Source organism: Oncorhynchus gorbuscha, linkage group LG25 (genome assembly GCF_021184085.1).
Source record: "Oncorhynchus gorbuscha isolate QuinsamMale2020 ecotype Even-year linkage group LG25, OgorEven_v1.0, whole genome shotgun sequence".
Classification (NCBI taxonomy): domain Eukaryota; kingdom Metazoa; phylum Chordata; class Actinopteri; order Salmoniformes; family Salmonidae; genus Oncorhynchus; species Oncorhynchus gorbuscha.
Window position 1 is genome coordinate 4,743,122 of NC_060197.1, and position 17,717 is coordinate 4,760,838.

General features: G+C 46.6%; 1 protein-coding gene across 1 annotated transcript in view; it reads left to right on the forward strand.

Moving 5' to 3' along the window:
- Positions 1–17,717, forward strand: part of LOC124014401 (membrane-associated guanylate kinase, WW and PDZ domain-containing protein 2-like) — a 303,113-nt gene that overhangs the window by 72,153 nt on the left and 213,243 nt on the right. Inside the window, 1 exon segment of the mRNA XM_046329317.1 lies at positions 11,094–11,210. Coding sequence (XP_046185273.1) covers positions 11,094–11,210 — 117 coding nt within the window.

Consider the following 17,717-nt stretch of genomic DNA (forward strand, 5'->3'; position numbering starts at 1 on the left):
ATAGTCCAATTAATGTATTGTTTAGTGTTATGTTGTGTAGTGGCTTTGCTGGCATGCATCAAAACACATTTTTTGGGGGGTTTTCCCAACCAAGATTTACATGTTAAAATCGCCACTGGTATCAACCCACATAAAGTGTTGATGTCATGTTGTTGACAGTGTGCTCTTTAGACAGCTAAATGAGTGTGCCTGGTGGAACTGCTGTGGTTTTAGACGACCGCAGCCCTCTAATTACAGGCTAATTATATAAACAGCTGTCTGCTAACACCCCTCTCTTTATAACACAAAGAAACACACACACACACACACACACACACACACACACACACACACACACACACACACACACACACACACACACACACACACACACACACACACACACACACACACACACACACACACACACACACACACACACACACACACACACACACACACACACACAAAGAGCAGTCATTACTGCACAGTGTGTGTGTGTTCTTGCTGCCCTGGGGTGTGTGGGGCGATATCCAGTGCATCATACACATTGACAGCAGATTGAATGGTGTTGTTGAGAACAGAAGCTGTTCAGGCTACGTGAGGAGCAGGGTGCTTGGCCCATGCCACTGGCATCTTTATGGTAGCCTTCTCCCGTCTCACTGACAAGCCATGCAAATGATCTATGCACCAATGTGTAGATCCACCTTTCTTCGGCTGTGTGTGTATGAATGCATGTGTTTGTGTGCACGTGTGTGAATGAGAGAGATTGTATTTTTGTATGATTGAGCTTTAGTATGCACACTGTAGAGGGCCTTGTTCATTTCCCAGTGATTTTAAGAGAAGTACTGTCTCATCAAGGCTCTCTATAGAAACCTGTATCTGTTATTCACCATGACTTTTTATGTGTTCAGCATTACATAATAGATGCCAGGATGAAACGGTGTCTGCAGTGATCTCTGCAGGATTCAGTCAGAGCTACTTTTGAGGACTGTTGAGTGGTTTCACCTGAGCTGAACACAACAGGCTGGTATATAGTCAGCGCCAGGATAGGCTACGCTAGCCGTGGTTAAAAGGCACCTGGTAACGCTAGGCTAGTCTAAATGATGTAGCATACGAGGCACCTCTCTGAGCTCACAACTCCCAGAGGGGAACAGCTGTCTCCCTCCTCACTTTTAGACTCCACAGCCTGTTCCCTCTCCAGGGCCTAACATGACACCTGCTTACCACAGGCTCAGACTCCATACTTTACTCTGCTGTGGAAGGAGAACAGTTGTTTCTCACATATATTGGTTTCTCGAGGCGTTTGGTCAACTGAAGGCGACTGGTGACCTTTTCTATCTGTGTCTAAAACACTACTGCCTCTAGATAGCCTACAGAGAAATTAATAACCTGAGTGGTTTCTGTCAAGGTCAAACTTAAGAGACATTTTGTGATGTATGTAAATATGCCTACAGGTTCCCTTGCACATATTGTAATGTTTATGCATGTTCTGTATTTCTCTGATACTGTGGACAGTGTATGCCAGCCTTTGCTTCAGCATGTTTATGTGCATGTATTTGTCTAAGTCCAGGATCTCTCTCTGCTACAGAACTCCTGCTGCTGCTGATACCTCAGTACTACTGCTGCTGTTACCTCAGTACTACTGCTGCTGCTGTTACCTCAGTACTACTGCTGCTGTTGTTACCTCAGAAACTAGCCTTCCGGCGCCAACTGAGATGGCCGCCAGAGATGGCCGCCTCGCTTCGCGTTCCTAGGAAACTATGCAGTTTTTTGTTTTTTTACGTGTTATTTCTTACATTAGTACCCCAGGTCATCTTAGGTTTCATTACATACAGTCGAGAAGAACTAATGAATATAAGATCAGCGTCAACTCACCATCAGTACGACCAATCATATGTTTTCCGCAACGCGGATCCTGTGTTCTGCCTTACAAACAGGACAACGGAATGGATCGCATGCAGCGACCCAAGAAAACGACTCCAAAAAAGAGGGAAACGAGGCGGTCTTCTGGTCAGACTCCGAACAAGGGCACATCGCGCACCACTCCCCAGCATTCTTCTTGCCAATGTCCAGTCTCTTGACAACAAGGTTGACGAAATCCGAGCAAGGGTGGCATTCCAGAGGGACATCAGAGACTGCAACGTTCTCTGCTTCACGGAAACATGGCTCACTGGGAAGACGCTATCCGATGCGGTGCAGCCAACGGGTTTCTCCACGCATCGCGCCGACAGAAACAAACATCTTTCTGGTAAGAAGAGTGGCGGGGGCGTATGCCTCATGACTAACAAGACATGGTGTGATGAAGGAAACATACAGGAACTCAAATCCTTCTGTTCACCTGATTTAGAATTCCTCACAATCAAATGTAGACCGCATTATCTTCCAAGAGAATTCTCTTCGATTATAATCACAGCCGTATATATCCCCCCCCAAGCAGACACATCGATGGCTCTGAACGAACTTTATTTAACTCTTTGCAAACTGGAAACCATTTATCTGGAGGCTGCATTCATTGTAGCTGGGGATTTTAACAAAGCTAATCTGAAAACAAGACTCCAAATTTTATCAGCATATCGATTGAGCAACCAGGGGTGGTAAAACCTTGGATCATTGTTACTCTAACTTCCGCGACGCATATAAGGCCCTGCCCCGCCCCCCTTTCGGAAAAGCTGACCACGACTCCATTTTGCTGATCCCTGCCTACAGGCAGAAACTCAAACAAGAGGCTCCCACGCTGAGGTCTGTCCAACGCTGGTCAGACCAAGCTGACTCCACACTCCAAGACTGCTTCCATCACGTGGACTGGGACATGTTTTGTATTGCGTCAGATAAAAATATTGACGAATACGCTGATTCGGTGTGCGAGTTCATTAGAACGTGCGTCAAAGATGTCGTTCCCATAGCAACGATAAAAGCATTCCCTAACCAGAAACCGTGGATTGATGGCAGCATTCGCGTGAAACTGAAAGCGCGAACCACTGCTTTTAATCAGGGCAAGGTGTCTGGCAACATGACCGAATACAAACAGTGCAGCTATTCCCTCCGCAAGGCTATTAAACAAGCTAAGCGTCAGTACAGAGACAAAGTGGAATCTCAATTCAATGGCTCAGACACAAGAGGCATGTGGCAGGGTCTACAGTCAATCACGGACTACAAGAAGAAACCCAGCCCAGTCACGGACCAGGATGTCTTGCTCCCAGGCAGACTAAATAACTTTTTTGCCCGCTTTGAGGACAATACAGTGCCACTGACACAGCCTGCAACGAAAACATGCGGTCTCTCCTTCACTGCAGCCGAGGTGAGTAAGACATTTAAACGTGTTAACCCTCGCAAGGCTGCAGGCCCAGACGGCATCCCCAGCCGCGCCCTCAGAGCATGCGCAGACCAGCTGGACGGTGTGTTTACGGACATATTCAATCAATCCCTATACCAGTCTGCTGTTCCCACATGCTTCAAGAGGGCCACCATTGTTCCTGTTCCCAAGAAAGCTAAGGTAACTGAGCTAAACGACTACCGCCCCGTAGCACTCACTTCCGTCATCATGAAGTGCTTTGAGAGACTAGTCAAGGACCATATCACCTCCACCCTACCTGACACCCTAGACCCACTTACCTCAGTACTACTGCTGCTGTTACCTCAGTACTACTGTTGCTGTTACCTCAGTACTACTGCTGCTGTTACCTCAGTACTAATGCTGCTGCTGTTACCTCAGTACTGCTGCTGCTGTTACCTCAGTACTGCTGCTGCTGTGTTACCTCAGTACTGCTGCTGCTGTGTTACCTCAGTACTACTGCTGCTGTTACCTCAGTACTACTGCTGCTGTTACCACAGTACTACTGCTGCTGTTACCTCAGTACTACTGTTGCTGTTATTTCAGTACTGCTGTTGCTGTAACCTCAGTACTACTGCTGCTGTTACCTCAGTACTAATGCTGCTGTTGTTACCTCAGTACTACTGCTGCTGTGTTATCTCAGTACTACTGCTGCAGTTACCTCAGTACTACTGCTGCTGTTACCTCAGTACTACTGCTGCTGTTACCTCAGTACTACTGCTGCTGTTACCTCAGTACTAATGCTGCTGCTGTTACCTCAGTACTAATGCTGCTGCTGTTACCTCAGTACTGCTGCTGCTGTGTTACCTCAGTACTACTGCTGCTGTTACCTCAGTACTACTGCTGCTGTTACCACAGTACTACTGCTGCTGTTACCTCAGTACTACTGTTGCTGTTATTTCAGTACTGCTGTTGCTGTAACCTCAGTACTACTGCTGCTGTTACCTCAGTACTAATGCTGCTGTTGTTACCTCAGTACTACTGCTGCTGTGTTATCTCAGTACTACTGCTGCAGTTACCTCAGTACTACTGCTGCTGTTACCTCAGTACTACTGCTGCTGCTGTTACCTCAGTACTACTGTTGCTGTATTACCTCAGTACAACTGCTGCTGTATTACCTCAGTACTACTACTGCTGCTGTTACCTCAGTACTACTGCTGCTGTTACCTCAGTACTACTGCTGCTGTTACCTCAGTACTACTGCTGCTGTTACCTCAGTACAACTGCTGCAGTTACCTCAGTACTACTGCTGCTGCTGTTATCTCAGTACTACTGCTGCTGTTACCTCAGAACTACTGCTGCTGTTGTTACCTCAGTACTACTTCTGCTGTTACCTCAGTACTACTGCTGCTGCTGTTACCTCAGTACTACTGCTGCTGTTACCTCAGAACTACTGCTGCTGTTACCTCAGTACTACTGCTGCTGTTACCTCAGTACTACTGCTGCTGTTACCTCAGTACAACTGCTGCAGTTACCTCAGTACTACTGCTGCAGTTACCTCAGTCCTACTGCTGCTGTTACCTCAGTACTACTGTTGCTCTTACCTCAGTACTACTGTTGCTCTTACCTCAGTACAACTGCTGCAGTTACCTCAGTACTACTGCTGCTGTTACCTCAGTACTACTGCTGCTGTTACCTCAGTACTACTGTTGCTGTACCTCAGTACTACTGCTGCTGTTACCTCAGTATTACTGCTGCTGTTACCTCAGTACAACTGCTGCTGTTACCTCAGTACTACTGCTGCTGCTGTTACCTCAGTACTACTGCTGCTGTTGTTACCTCAGTACTACTGCTGCTGTTGTTACCTCAGTACTACGGCTGCTGTTACCTCAGTACTACTGCTGCTGTTACCTCAGTACTGCTGCTGCTGTCACCTCAGTACCGCTGCTGTTGTTACCTCAGTACCGCTGCTGTTGTTACCTCAGTACTACTGCTGCTGTTACCTCAGTACTACTGTTGCTCTTACCTCAGTACAACTGCTGCAGTTACCTCAGTACTACTGCTGCTGTTACCTCAGTACTACTGCTGCTGTTACCTCAGTACTACTGTTGCTGTACCTCAGTACTACTGCTGCTGTTACCTCAGTATTACTGCTGCTGTTACCTCAGTACAACTGCTGCTGTTACCTCAGTACTACTGCTGCTGCTGTTACCTCAGTACTACTGCTGCTGTTGTTACCTCAGTACTACTGCTGCTGTTGTTGTTACCTCAGTACTACTGCTGCTGTTACCTCAGTACCGCTGCTGCTGGTTCCTCAGTACCACTGATGCTGTTACCTCAGTACTACTGCTGATGTTACCTCAGTACTACTGTTGCTGTTACCTCAGTACTACTGCTGCTGTTACCTCAGTACTACTGCTGCTGTTACCTCAGAACTACTGCTGCTGTTGTTACCTCAGTACTACCACTGCTGCTGTTACCTCAGTACTACTGCTGCTGTTACCTCAGTACCACTGCTGCTGTTACCTCAGTACCGCTGCTGCTGGTTCCTCAGTACCACTGCTGTTGTTACCTCAGTACTACCGCTGCTGCTGTTACCTCAGTAATACTGCTGCTGCTGTTACCTCAGTACTACCGCTGCTGCTGTTACCTCAGTACTACTGCTGCTGCTGTTACCTCAGTACTACTGCTGCTGTTACCTCAGAACTACTGCTGCTGTTGTTACCTCAGTACTACTGCTGCTGTTGTTACCTCAGTACCGCTGCTGCTGTTACCTCAGTACTGCTGTTGCTGTTACCTCAGTACTACTTCTGCTGTTACCTCAGTACCGCTGCTGCTGTTACCTCAGTACTACTACTGTTGTTACCTCAGTACTATTGCTGATGTTACCTCAGTACCACTGCTGCTGTTACCTCAGTACTGCTGCTGTTGTTACCTCAGTGCTGCTGTTACCTCAGTACTACTCCTGCTGTTACCTCAGTACTACTGTTGCTGTTACCTCCGTACTACTGTTGCTGTGTTACCTCAGTACTACTGCTGCTGTTACCTCAGTACTACTGCTGCTGTTACCTCAGTACTACTGCTGCTGTTACCTCAGTACCACTGCTGCTGTTACCTCAGTACCGCTGCTGCTGGTTCCTCAGTACCACTGCTGTTGTTACCTCAGTACTACCGCTGCTGCTGTTACCTCAGTAATACTGCTGCTGCTGTTACCTCAGTACTACCGCTGCTGCTGTTACCTCAGTACTACTGCTGCTGCTGTTACCTCAGTACTACTGCTGCTGTTACCTCAGAACTACTGCTGCTGTTGTTACCTCAGTACTACTGCTGCTGTTGTTACCTCAGTACCGCTGCTGCTGTTACCTCAGTACTGCTGTTGCTGTTACCTCAGTACTACTTCTGCTGTTACCTCAGTACCGCTGCTGCTGTTACCTCAGTACTACTACTGTTGTTACCTCAGTACTATTGCTGATGTTACCTCAGTACCACTGCTGCTGTTACCTCAGTACTGCTGCTGTTGTTACCTCAGTGCTGCTGTTACCTCAGTACTACTCCTGCTGTTACCTCAGTACTACTGTTGCTGTTACCTCCGTACTACTGTTGCTGTGTTACCTCAGTACTACTGCTGCTGTTACCTCAGTACTACTGCTGCTGTTACCTCAGTACTATTGCTGATGTTACCTCAGTACTACTGCTGCTGTGTTACCTCAGTCCTACTGCTGCTGTTACCTCAGTACTACTGTTTCTGTTACCTCAGTACTAATGCTGCTGTTGTTACCTCAGTACTACTGCTGCTGTATTACCTCAGTACTACTGCTGCTGTATTACCTCAGTACTACTACTGCTGCTGTTACCTCAGTACTACTGCTGCTGTTACCTCAGTACTACTGCTGCTGTATTACCTCAGTACTACTGCTGCTGTATTACCTCAGTACTACTGCTGCTGTATTACCTCAGTACTACTACTGCTGCTGTTACCTCAGTACTACTGCTGCTGTTACCTCAGTACTACTGCTGCTGTATTACCTCAGTACTACTGCTGCTGTATTACCTCAGTACTACTGCTGCTGTTACCTCAGTACTACTGCTGCTGTATTACCTCAGTACTACTGCTGCTGTATTACCTCAGTACTACTGCTGCTGTTACCTCAGTACTACTGCTGCTGTATTACCTCAGTACTACTGTAGCACTGACTGTCACTCTCTGTCCATATCTCCTGTCCTCCCTTTCTCCTGCTCCTCTCTTCCGCCCATCCCCCCTTCCTCCTCACTTGTCAGGCGTGTCATGATAGCGCAGAATGAGTGGGATGAGAAATGGCCTCATCCCATTGGAGAGAAATACTCCACACTGATCTCATCACTAGAGGACTGAACGCTGTAGTGACCTCCTCATACACCGCATTGATTCACACACACACTCTCTCACACATAGACACACAGACACACAGACACACGCACGCACACACACATACACAAACACTCACACACACTTACACGGCACGCTCATGACACACACACACACACACACACACACGGCTGTGTCATCCTTCACCAGCCCTGGGCCATAGAGAGGATACTCACCTGCTATTGCAGTGCCCCTAACTGAAGACCTACTTTACCATCCTCCTCCTGGAATAGGGTTATTTGAAGGTCACACACTCAACAGCCCAACATGTAGAGGTGAAGTTTAAAGGATGCAGACTCTTCAGTCCTTAAGAGTCCTTACACAGTCCTCCAGTCCCCAAGGGTCAGCCCTGGTATCTTGTCCCCATTCAAGATTCCATCAGGAATCACACTGAAAGAAGATCATATCTGTGTGCTGCTCATAGTAAGGAATGCTGTTTTAATGTTAGGTGAATGTTCAGTGTCATTGGAAGTGAATCCACCTGCCCTCCATGTCTATCTTCTGAAGTACGTGGCAGATTATTGTCCTTATCTGGTGTGTGTGTGAGAGTAAGTGGCGGATAGAGCAAGGGAGAGAGAGTTAGAGGGAGATTGGACAAATGAGTTCAGAGAAAGTGCTGACACCAGTGTTCTGCTTACATTCTGTTTGTTTGTCCCATCATACAACAGCGCAGTGTAAATACACAGTAATTACTGGCCACAGCTCATGTTGTTTTTATTCAATCAGATGACAGCTTTTGGCACCATCACATTTAGCCCATGTTGTGGGCCAGACAGCTTTTTTTTTTTCATGTGTCACGAGCAATGACGCAGGGTCACAGACGGGTCACGTGGTGCCAGTGAGGGGCATCTGCTCTGGGAGGCGGGCAGAAGGCTGACATTATTATTCACTGGGCTGTCAAAGTACAGAGCACCCAGGATGGCATGGAAGAAAAAAAATATTCTGCCCTGCGCTACCAGCAGCCACAGACAGGGGGAGCCGGTGGACTTTAGAATCCCACAGACGAAGAGGGATCTTATTGTGATAGGTCCACACCGCCGGAGCCTGCTTCCTTTGTTGCCTCCCAACTGTCGCACCCCCCCCTTCCCTCTCTCCTCCTCTCTCTCACTCACACACACACACACTCTCTCTTTCTCTCTCTCGTTCTTTCTCCTGCCTCATCTCCCCTTCCTCTCCCATCCGTGGATGAAATGAACAGCTCCAGGAGAGGTGGTGTGGATCAGACAGACAGACAGACACAGTGAGTGGGACTGGAGGACAGGGGTTTCTTCACTGCTGTACTGACTGTGAGCCTGGAAGAGGCTGCTGCTGGCTGGGCTCTTTGTGGAGATCTACGTACCTGTGGAGAACGGACACTGACACAGCTGGCTGCCAATAACACTCAACTGTGAGAGCCGCCGTGCAAGAGGTGCATTTTACTGTGTGTCGTCGGTGAATTTAGGTATGTGTGTGGGGGGAAGAGGGGGGAAGAGGTATCGTGTGTGTTTTTGCACTGAATGATGCATGTATCAGTCTGTTTTTTACTGTGTGGATTAACATGGCATAGTCTCTTTTCTCATGCTGATGTCAATTGTGCTGGTTGGGTTGTTTTGTTTCCTTGGCAGAACAGGATTTTATTTCTGACCTCATTCAGGGGGTTTTGATTACAAATTCGTGTTTACAATGTTGTTGCGGTGCGAGAGAGAGGGAGAAAGGTGAACGCGGTAGAAAAAACATTCCTCCGATGTGGTCGGCAGATCAACTTGTTCTTCAAAAGTAGGTTATTTATGAATTCCTCTGACTTCTCGACGCTCGTTATAAAACGCTCTCTGGCCCGACAGATTGAGATCGCATTGTGTCTGTCTGTGCGCATGCTCTCCAACAGACGGAACGCTTGAATGTCGTTGCCTTGGGGTCTGAAAGATGAGATAGAGGACCTAAGCATTGCCAGGCGTTGGGCCAAATCACTGTCTTTTAGTGTCTGCTGAAGGTTAGGGGCACATTTCTCTCTGGTTCCCTCCTAGCATTATCAATGGAAATGACGAGTCCATTCAATCATCCTGTTTCAGTGGGAATTCCATTGGTTCGAGGATGTGTGCCCTCTTGGTTTGCTTGTGATGGAGGATATTTCAAGAGGATATTGTAGGCACAGGAGGCTGTTGAGGGTAGGACTCATAATAACATCTGGAACGGAGCGAGTGGAATGGCATCAAACACATGGAAATACTCCACTCCAGCCATTACCACAAACCTGTCCTCCCAAATTAAGCTGCCACCAATCTCCTGTGGTTGCAGGCTGTGTGTGGAGTGGGTGTATGTCAACACTGTATATGGTGTACGTGGGATTGTGTGATGGTACAATAGTGGAATATATGGGGTCAGACAGACATGCAGAGCCAGACAGACAGACAGACAGACAGACAGACAGACAGACAGACAGACAGACAGACAGACAGACAGACAGGCAGGCAGGCAGGCAGGCAGGCAGGCAGGCAGACAGACAGACAGACAGACAGACAGACAGACAGACAGACAGACAGACAGACAGACAGACAGACAGACAGACAGACAGACAGACAGACAGACAGACAGACAGACAGACAGACAGACAGACAGACAGAGAGAGAGACAGAGAGACAGAGAGACAGAGAGACAGAGAGAGAGACAGCGAGACAGAGAGACAGAGAGAGAGACAGAGAGACAGGGAGACAGTGAATGGTAGTAGTACAAATGTGGAGTATCGGTGAGACTTGTGCCCATTCCAGCCTCTCTCTCTCTCTCTCTCTCTCTCTCTCTCTCTCTCTCTCTCTCTCTCTCTCTCTCTCTCTCCCTGGAGCTTTGCCGTTGCCTCCCTCTCTCCTTCCCCTTCGACCCCTCCCTCGTTCCCTCCCTCCATCCTGCTGAGGAGGCAAATTTAGAGTGGGCGAGCTTTAGCCCATTCATAATTGCGATGGGGGGAGAAGTGGAGAAGGAGGGAGGGGGAGAGAAAGACCCCCCCCCCAGAGACCTCATTACATATTTATGTCTAGATGTGTAGACATTTTTCTCAACACATGTTTGCCTCATTCACCAATTAACACCCTCACTCCCAATCCAACGGCTGTGTTGACAGATGTTGAACCGATAGAACCGTGCTTCTGTATCTGCATTGCCTGCTCTCTGGGGGTTTAGGCTGGGTTTCTGTATAAGCACTTTGTGACAACTGCTGATGTAAAAAGGGCTTTCTAAATAAATGTGATTGATTGATTGATAGAGCTCACACTGGTCCATGCTTTGGTGTTTGTTTTTGCATAATATGCTAATATTGTCTACTGTGACATCCTGGGTTTGACTGTTGAGTTTTTCCAGACCACAGGAAAAACGTACGGCTGGTCACGTGATCAGGACAAACTCCTGGCCCTGACCATGACACCTGCTCTTAGGCCTTACTGAGTTGTTATTGGTCTTTTCCTCCAGGGGGCGTCATAGACAAGGACCTGCGTCACTACCTCAACCTGCGCTTCCAGAAGGCCTCAGTGGACCACGAGCTCCAGCAGATCATTAGAGACAACCTCTACCTCCGCACCATACCCTGTGAGTAACCCCCCCTGACCCAGTCCCCAATCTCTTACCTGGTGTCCCTCCCGCCCTCTCACAGGGAGATATTCTTCATCCACCCCAGCCTACCGGTCCAATAACACACGGAATCGTCTATGTTTCCTGGCCATGCCACCTGGTAAAACCAGCTGTGAGATATCCACAGATCTGGTTCAAATCTCACTTTACAAATTTGGGAATACGTCCAATAGGTACACAACCAGTAGATTCCTTCCAATTGTTGAAATACATGGGCATTTGACTCTTCTGTCTTCATTCCCTGCCTCCGCTTCTTCTCCAGCAGCTGCTGACTCTCTGGTTGGTCTGACTGGGTTCAGTAATGGATGATCTAGCTTCATGATTTGGCTGGAGGGATGAACCTGGCCTCCTGCAGCCGCCTGTCTCAGCGGAGGGTGGTCTCAGATTGAACCTTGGCAGCGCCATTCTGTAATCAGCACCTGAATCTCAGCAGGCAGGCGGGCACCATGGTTAAGGCCTATTTATTGTAAAACCATGCCAGTTTTAGTCAACTGAGCTGGGAGACGATCTAGCTAGCCCTCCAGCACTGCATTTCAAGAGCGTTGGTCTACTAATGGATTGCGTGTATGTGTGTAGCACTGCTCCTACATAGCATTTAGACTGAAACAGTCAAAAGAGATTCAATACTTAGTCATGTTTATGTTGCATTGGCAACAATGCATATACAGTTGAAGTCGGAAGTTTACATCCACTTAGGTTGGAATCATTCAAACTCGTTTTTCAACCACTCTATACATTTCTTGTTAACAAACTATAGTTTTGGCAAGTCAGTTGTGTCATTCACAAAGTAGATGTCCTAAGTAATCTTTCCAACAATTATTTACAGACAGATTATTTCACTTATAATTCACTGTATCACAATTCCAGTGGGTCAGAAGTTTACATAGTTGACTGTGCCTTTAAACAGCTTGGAAAATTCCAGAAAATGATGTCATGGCTTTAGAAGCTTCTGATGGGCTACTTGACATCATTTGAGTCAATTGGAGGTGTACCTGTGGATGTATTTCAAGGCCTACCTTCAAACTCAGTGTCTCTTTGCTTGACATCATGGGAAAATCCAAATAAATCAGCCAAGACCTCAGGACAAAATTGTAGACCTCCACAAGTCTGGTTCATCCTTGGGAGCAATTTCCAAATGCCTGAAGGTACCACGTTCATCTGAACAAACAATAGTATGCAAGTATAAACACCATGGGACCACGCAGCCGTCACACCGCTCAGGAAGGAGACGTGTTCTGTCTCCTAGAGATGAACGTATTTTGGTGCGAAAAGTGCAAATCAATCCCAGAACAACAGCAAAGGACCTTATGAAGATCCTGGAGGAAACGGGTACAAAATGATCTACATCCACGGTAAAGCGAGTCCTATATCAACATAACCTGAAAGGCCGCTCAGCAAGGAAGAACCCACTGCTCCAAAACCGCCAAAAAAAAGCCAGACTACAGTTTGCAACTGCACCTGGGGACAAAGATCATACTTTTTGGAGAAATGTCCTCTGGTCTGATGAAACAAAAATAGAACTGTTTGGCCATAATGACCATCGTTATGTTTGGAGGGAAAAGGGGGAGGCTTGCAAGCAGAAGAACACTATCCCAACCGTGAAGGACGGGGGAGGCAGCATCATGTTGTGGAGGTGCTCTGCTGCAGGAGGGACTGGTGCACTTCACAAAATAGATCATGAGGTAGGACAATTATGTGGATATATTGAAGCAACCACTCAAGATATCAGTCAGGAAGTTAAGCTTGGTCGCAAATGGGTCTTCCAAATGGACAATGACCCCAAACATACTTCCAAAGTTGTGGCAAAATGGCTTAAGGACAACAAAGTCAAGGTATTGGAGTGGCCATCACAAAGCCCTGACCTCAATCCTATAGACATTGTGTGGGCAGAACTGAAAAAGTGTGTGTGAGCAAGGAGGCCTACAAACCTGACTCAGTTACACCAGCTCTGTCAGGAGGAATGGGCCAAAATTCACCCAATTTATTGTGGGAGGCTTGTTGAAGTTTTAACCAAGTTAAACAATTTAAAGGCAATACTACCAAATACTAATTGAGTGTATGTAAACGTCTGATCCACTGGGAATGTGATGAAAGAAATAAAAGCTTAAATACATCCTTCTCTCTGCTATTATTCTGACATTTCACATTCTTAAAATAAACTGGTGATTCTAACTGACCTAAAACAGGGTATTTTACGAGGATTAAATGTGAGGGATTGTGAAAAACTGAGTGTAGATGTATTTGGCTAAGGTGTATGTAAACGTCCGACTTCAACTGTAGATGAGTATTCTGTAGACACTGCATAAGGTTTCTCATCAAGCTTCTTGTCTCTCATGATGTTATGGAGGAGATCATGTTTAATCCATAACATCAAATTTCATTTGTCACATACACATGTTTAGCAGATGTTATCGCGGGTGTATCGAAATGCTTGTGTTTCTAGTTCCAACAGTGCAGTTATAGCTAACAAGTAATGTCTAACAATTGCACAACAATACACACAATACACACACGTTTAAAGTAAAATAGCTGACGAGCATGTCGGCGCACCATAGTCAAATAGAATAAAGTATATACATACTGAATGAGATGAGTAGTGCAAAATATGTCAACATTATGAAAGTGACTAGTGTTCCAATTATTAAAGTGGCCAGTGATTTCAAGTATATGTATATAGGGCAGCAGTCTCTAATGAGCTAGTGATGGCTATTTAACAGTCTGATGGCTATTTAACAGTCTGATGGCTATTTAACAGTCTGATGGCTATTTAACAGTCTGATGGCTATTTAACAGTCTGATGGCTGTTTAACAGTCTGATGGCTATTTAACAGTCTGATGGCTGTTTAACAGTCTGATGGCTATTTAACAGTCTGATGGATATTTAACAGTCTGATGGCTATTTAACAGTCTGATGGATATTTAACAGTCTGATGGCTATTTAACAGTCTGATGGCTATTTAACAGTCTGATGGCTATTTAACAGTCTGATGGCTATTTAACAGTCTGATGGCTGTTTAACAGTCTGATGGCTATTTAACAGTCTGATGGCTATTTAACAGTCTGATGGCTATTTAACAGTCTGATGGCTATTTAACAGTCTGATGGCTATTTAATAGTCTGATGGCTATTTAACAGTCTGATGGCTATTTAACAGTCTGATGGCTGTTTAACAGTCTGATGGCTATTTAACAGTCTGATGGCTATTTAACAGTCTGATGGCTATTTAACAGTCTGATGGCTATTTAACAGTCTGATGGCTATTTAACAGTCTGATGGCATTGGAAAAGAAGCTGTTTTTCAGTCTCTCGGTCACTGCTTTGATGCACCTGTACTGACCTCGTCTTCTGGATGATGACGGGTTGAACAGGCAGTGGCTTGGGTGGTTCTTGTCCTTGATGACCTTTTTGGCCTTCCTGTGACATCGGGTGGTGTAGGTGTCCTGGAGGGCAGGCAGTATGGTAATGCGTATGGCCTCTGGAGAGCCCTGCGGTTGCGGGCGCTGCAGTTATCGTACCAGGCGGCGATACAGCCCGACAGGATGCTCTCAATTGTGCATCTGTAAAAGTTTGTGAGTGTTTTAAGTGCCAAGCCAACTTTCTTCAGCCTCCTGAGGTTGAAGTGGTGCTGTTGGGTGGACCATTTCAGTTTGTCAGTGATGTGTGTTCACTCGTTTAATGGTCTTCATGATTTTTGTCTGTACAACATTTGCTCTCTAAAATGCCATCTTAGGTGATAGTAACTGGAAGTGTGTGTGTGTGTGTGTGCGTGCATCCTCATGGATTGTTGTGTGTGTGGGTCTGCTTGTGTGTGTGGGTCTGCTTGTGTGTGGGGGTCTGCTTGTGTGTGGGGGTCTGCTTGTGTGTGTGGGTCTGCTTGTGTGTGTGGGTCTGCTTGTGTGTGGGGGTCTGCTTGTGTGTGGGGGTCTGCTTGTGTGTGGGGGTCTGCTTGTGCGTGTGGGCGCATCTGTGCGTGTGTGCGTTCATAATGTATTACCCTAGCCATGCCGTTCCAGCCCATCTGTCTGTATCTATAATGGAGAGACATTCTTCAAGGCACGTCAGGGAGATTTCATTAGGCCCATTTTGCCTCTCCTCTGTGGACAGGGAAATGAGAGGTACAAGAAGGCCTATTTGTTAGAGGCGGGCACCAGTATTATTCTCCCATAACTCCATGAGGTGGGTTTGTAGAGAGAGGGAGAGAGGGAGGAAGGGGGAATAAAAGAGAGAGCGCTGGCAGTGGATGATCAGAGGAAGTGTGACTCATTATTCCCGCAGCACAGGAGCTGCATGGCCTTGGACTTCCATTGACTGAAGCGTGTGGTGCTAGGAGAGAGAGAGAGATGGACAGATGAGAGACAGAGGAGGGACAGACCCAGTGGAAGTGGGTGAGGGAGTGTGGGAAGGGAGAGAGAGAGATGGACAGAGGAGGGACAGGACCAGGGGAAGTGGGTGGGGGAGTCTGGAAAAGGAGAGAGAGAGATGGACAGATGAGAGACAGAGGAGGGACAGGACCAGGGGAAGTGGGTGGGGAAGTGTGGGAAGGGAGAGAGAGAGATGGACAGATGAGACACAGAGGAGGGACAGGCCCAGTGGAAGTGGGTGGGGGAGTGTGGGAAGGGAGAGAGAGAGATGGACAGATGAGACACAGAGGAGGGACAGGCCCAGTGGAAGTGGGTGGGGGAGTGTGGGAAGGGAGAGAGAGAGATGGACAGATGAGAGACAGAGGAGGGACAGGCCCAGTGGAAGTGGGCAGGGGAGTGTGGGAAAGGAGAGAGAGAGAGATGGACAGAGGAGGGACAGGCCCAGTGGAAGTGGGTGAGGGAGTGTGGGAAAGGAGAGAGAGAGAGATGGACAGATGAGAGACAGAGGAGGGACAGGCGCAGTGGAAGTGGGTGGGGGAGTATGGGAAAGGAGAGAGAGAGAGATGGACAGAGGAGAGACAGAGGAGGGACAGACCCAGTGGAAGTGGGTGGGGGAGTGTGGGAAAGGAGAGAGAGATGGACAGAGGAGAGACAGAGGAGGGACAGACCCAGTGGAAGTGGGTGGGGGAGTGTGGGAAAGGAGTGAGATGGACAGATGAGGGACAGGCCCAGTGGAAGTGGGTGGGGGAGTGTGGGAAAGGAGAGAAAAGAGTGATGACACACCTCATGGGATGAGAGTGACAGACCAAAAGACCTGTTACTAACAACCTCACCCAAACTAGTAAAAATAGACAAAATCCTGCAACCATGGAGAGGTAAATACCTGTCTATTTATGGAAAAATTGCCCTGATTAACTCCTTAGTCATATCTCAGTTTACTCACTTACTTTTGGCGCTGCCTACTCCTGATGATTCTTTTTTCAAATCATATGAGCAAAAAATATTTCACTTTACGCTAAACCAGACAAGATAAAGCGAGCCTATCTATAAAATGAATATGAATTGGGTGGATTGAGATGATTAAATATAAAAGCACTAAACCTCTCTCTAAAAGCTTCACTCATTCAAACGTTTTATTTAAGCCCAAAATGGTTCGCAAGTAGATTAATAAGGAAAGCTTTGTTTAAAAATTGCCTTTTTGCCTTTGTGCAGTTTGCCATGTCTCATTTTCGATTAATTGAAAATGATACTTTTTTCGAAGTATCTGTCTTTATCAAACAAGCATTGCAGAGCTGGCTACAATTTAGATTTCATCCCCCTGAAACGATGGGGGGGCGGGTCCCAATCAGAGGCAGCTGTCTATCGTTGTCTCTGATTGGGGATCATATATAAGTTGTCATTTTCCTTTTGGGTTTTGTGGGATCTTGTTTTCTGTTTAGTGTCTGTGACTGACAGAACTGAACAAAACTGTTTGTTTTCACGGTGTTATTTTGTTTAAGTGTTTTTTTAAATAAAAGGTATCATGAACACTTACCGCGCTTTGGTCCACTCTTCCTACCACCAACGAGAGCTGGAACAGAGGAGGGTGGCAGCGGTAGGAGGTAGGGAACTGGTCTGTCTGCCCAATATAAAGGATCAAAACGGGTGGAGGAATAAAAATAGCATAAATAGGAAAGTTTACCAGTTTCATTTGAGGACCAGGATGTTGACAACTGTGCCATACAGATTGCAAAATAGTTGGGAAGATATTTTTGATGTACCGATTCCATGGTACAGGGTGTATGAGTTGATACATGTATATAAAACAACGCAAGATTCAAGACTTTGTGCTTTTCAGCTAAAATGATTATATGGAATTCTTGCCACCAAAATAATGTTGAATATTTGGGGCATAAAATCATCGAAGCTCTGCAGATTTTGTTGTGAGGATACAGAATCAATAGAGCATTTATTTTGGTATTGTCCTCAGGTAGCCTGTTTCTGGTCTCAGGTTAAGGAATGGCTGAAAATGCATAGCATTGATCTAAAATTGACCCCAGAAATAGTACTGTTAGGAGATCTGGAGAGACCGGGTCAGTCAATTACTAATATACTAATACTCTTAG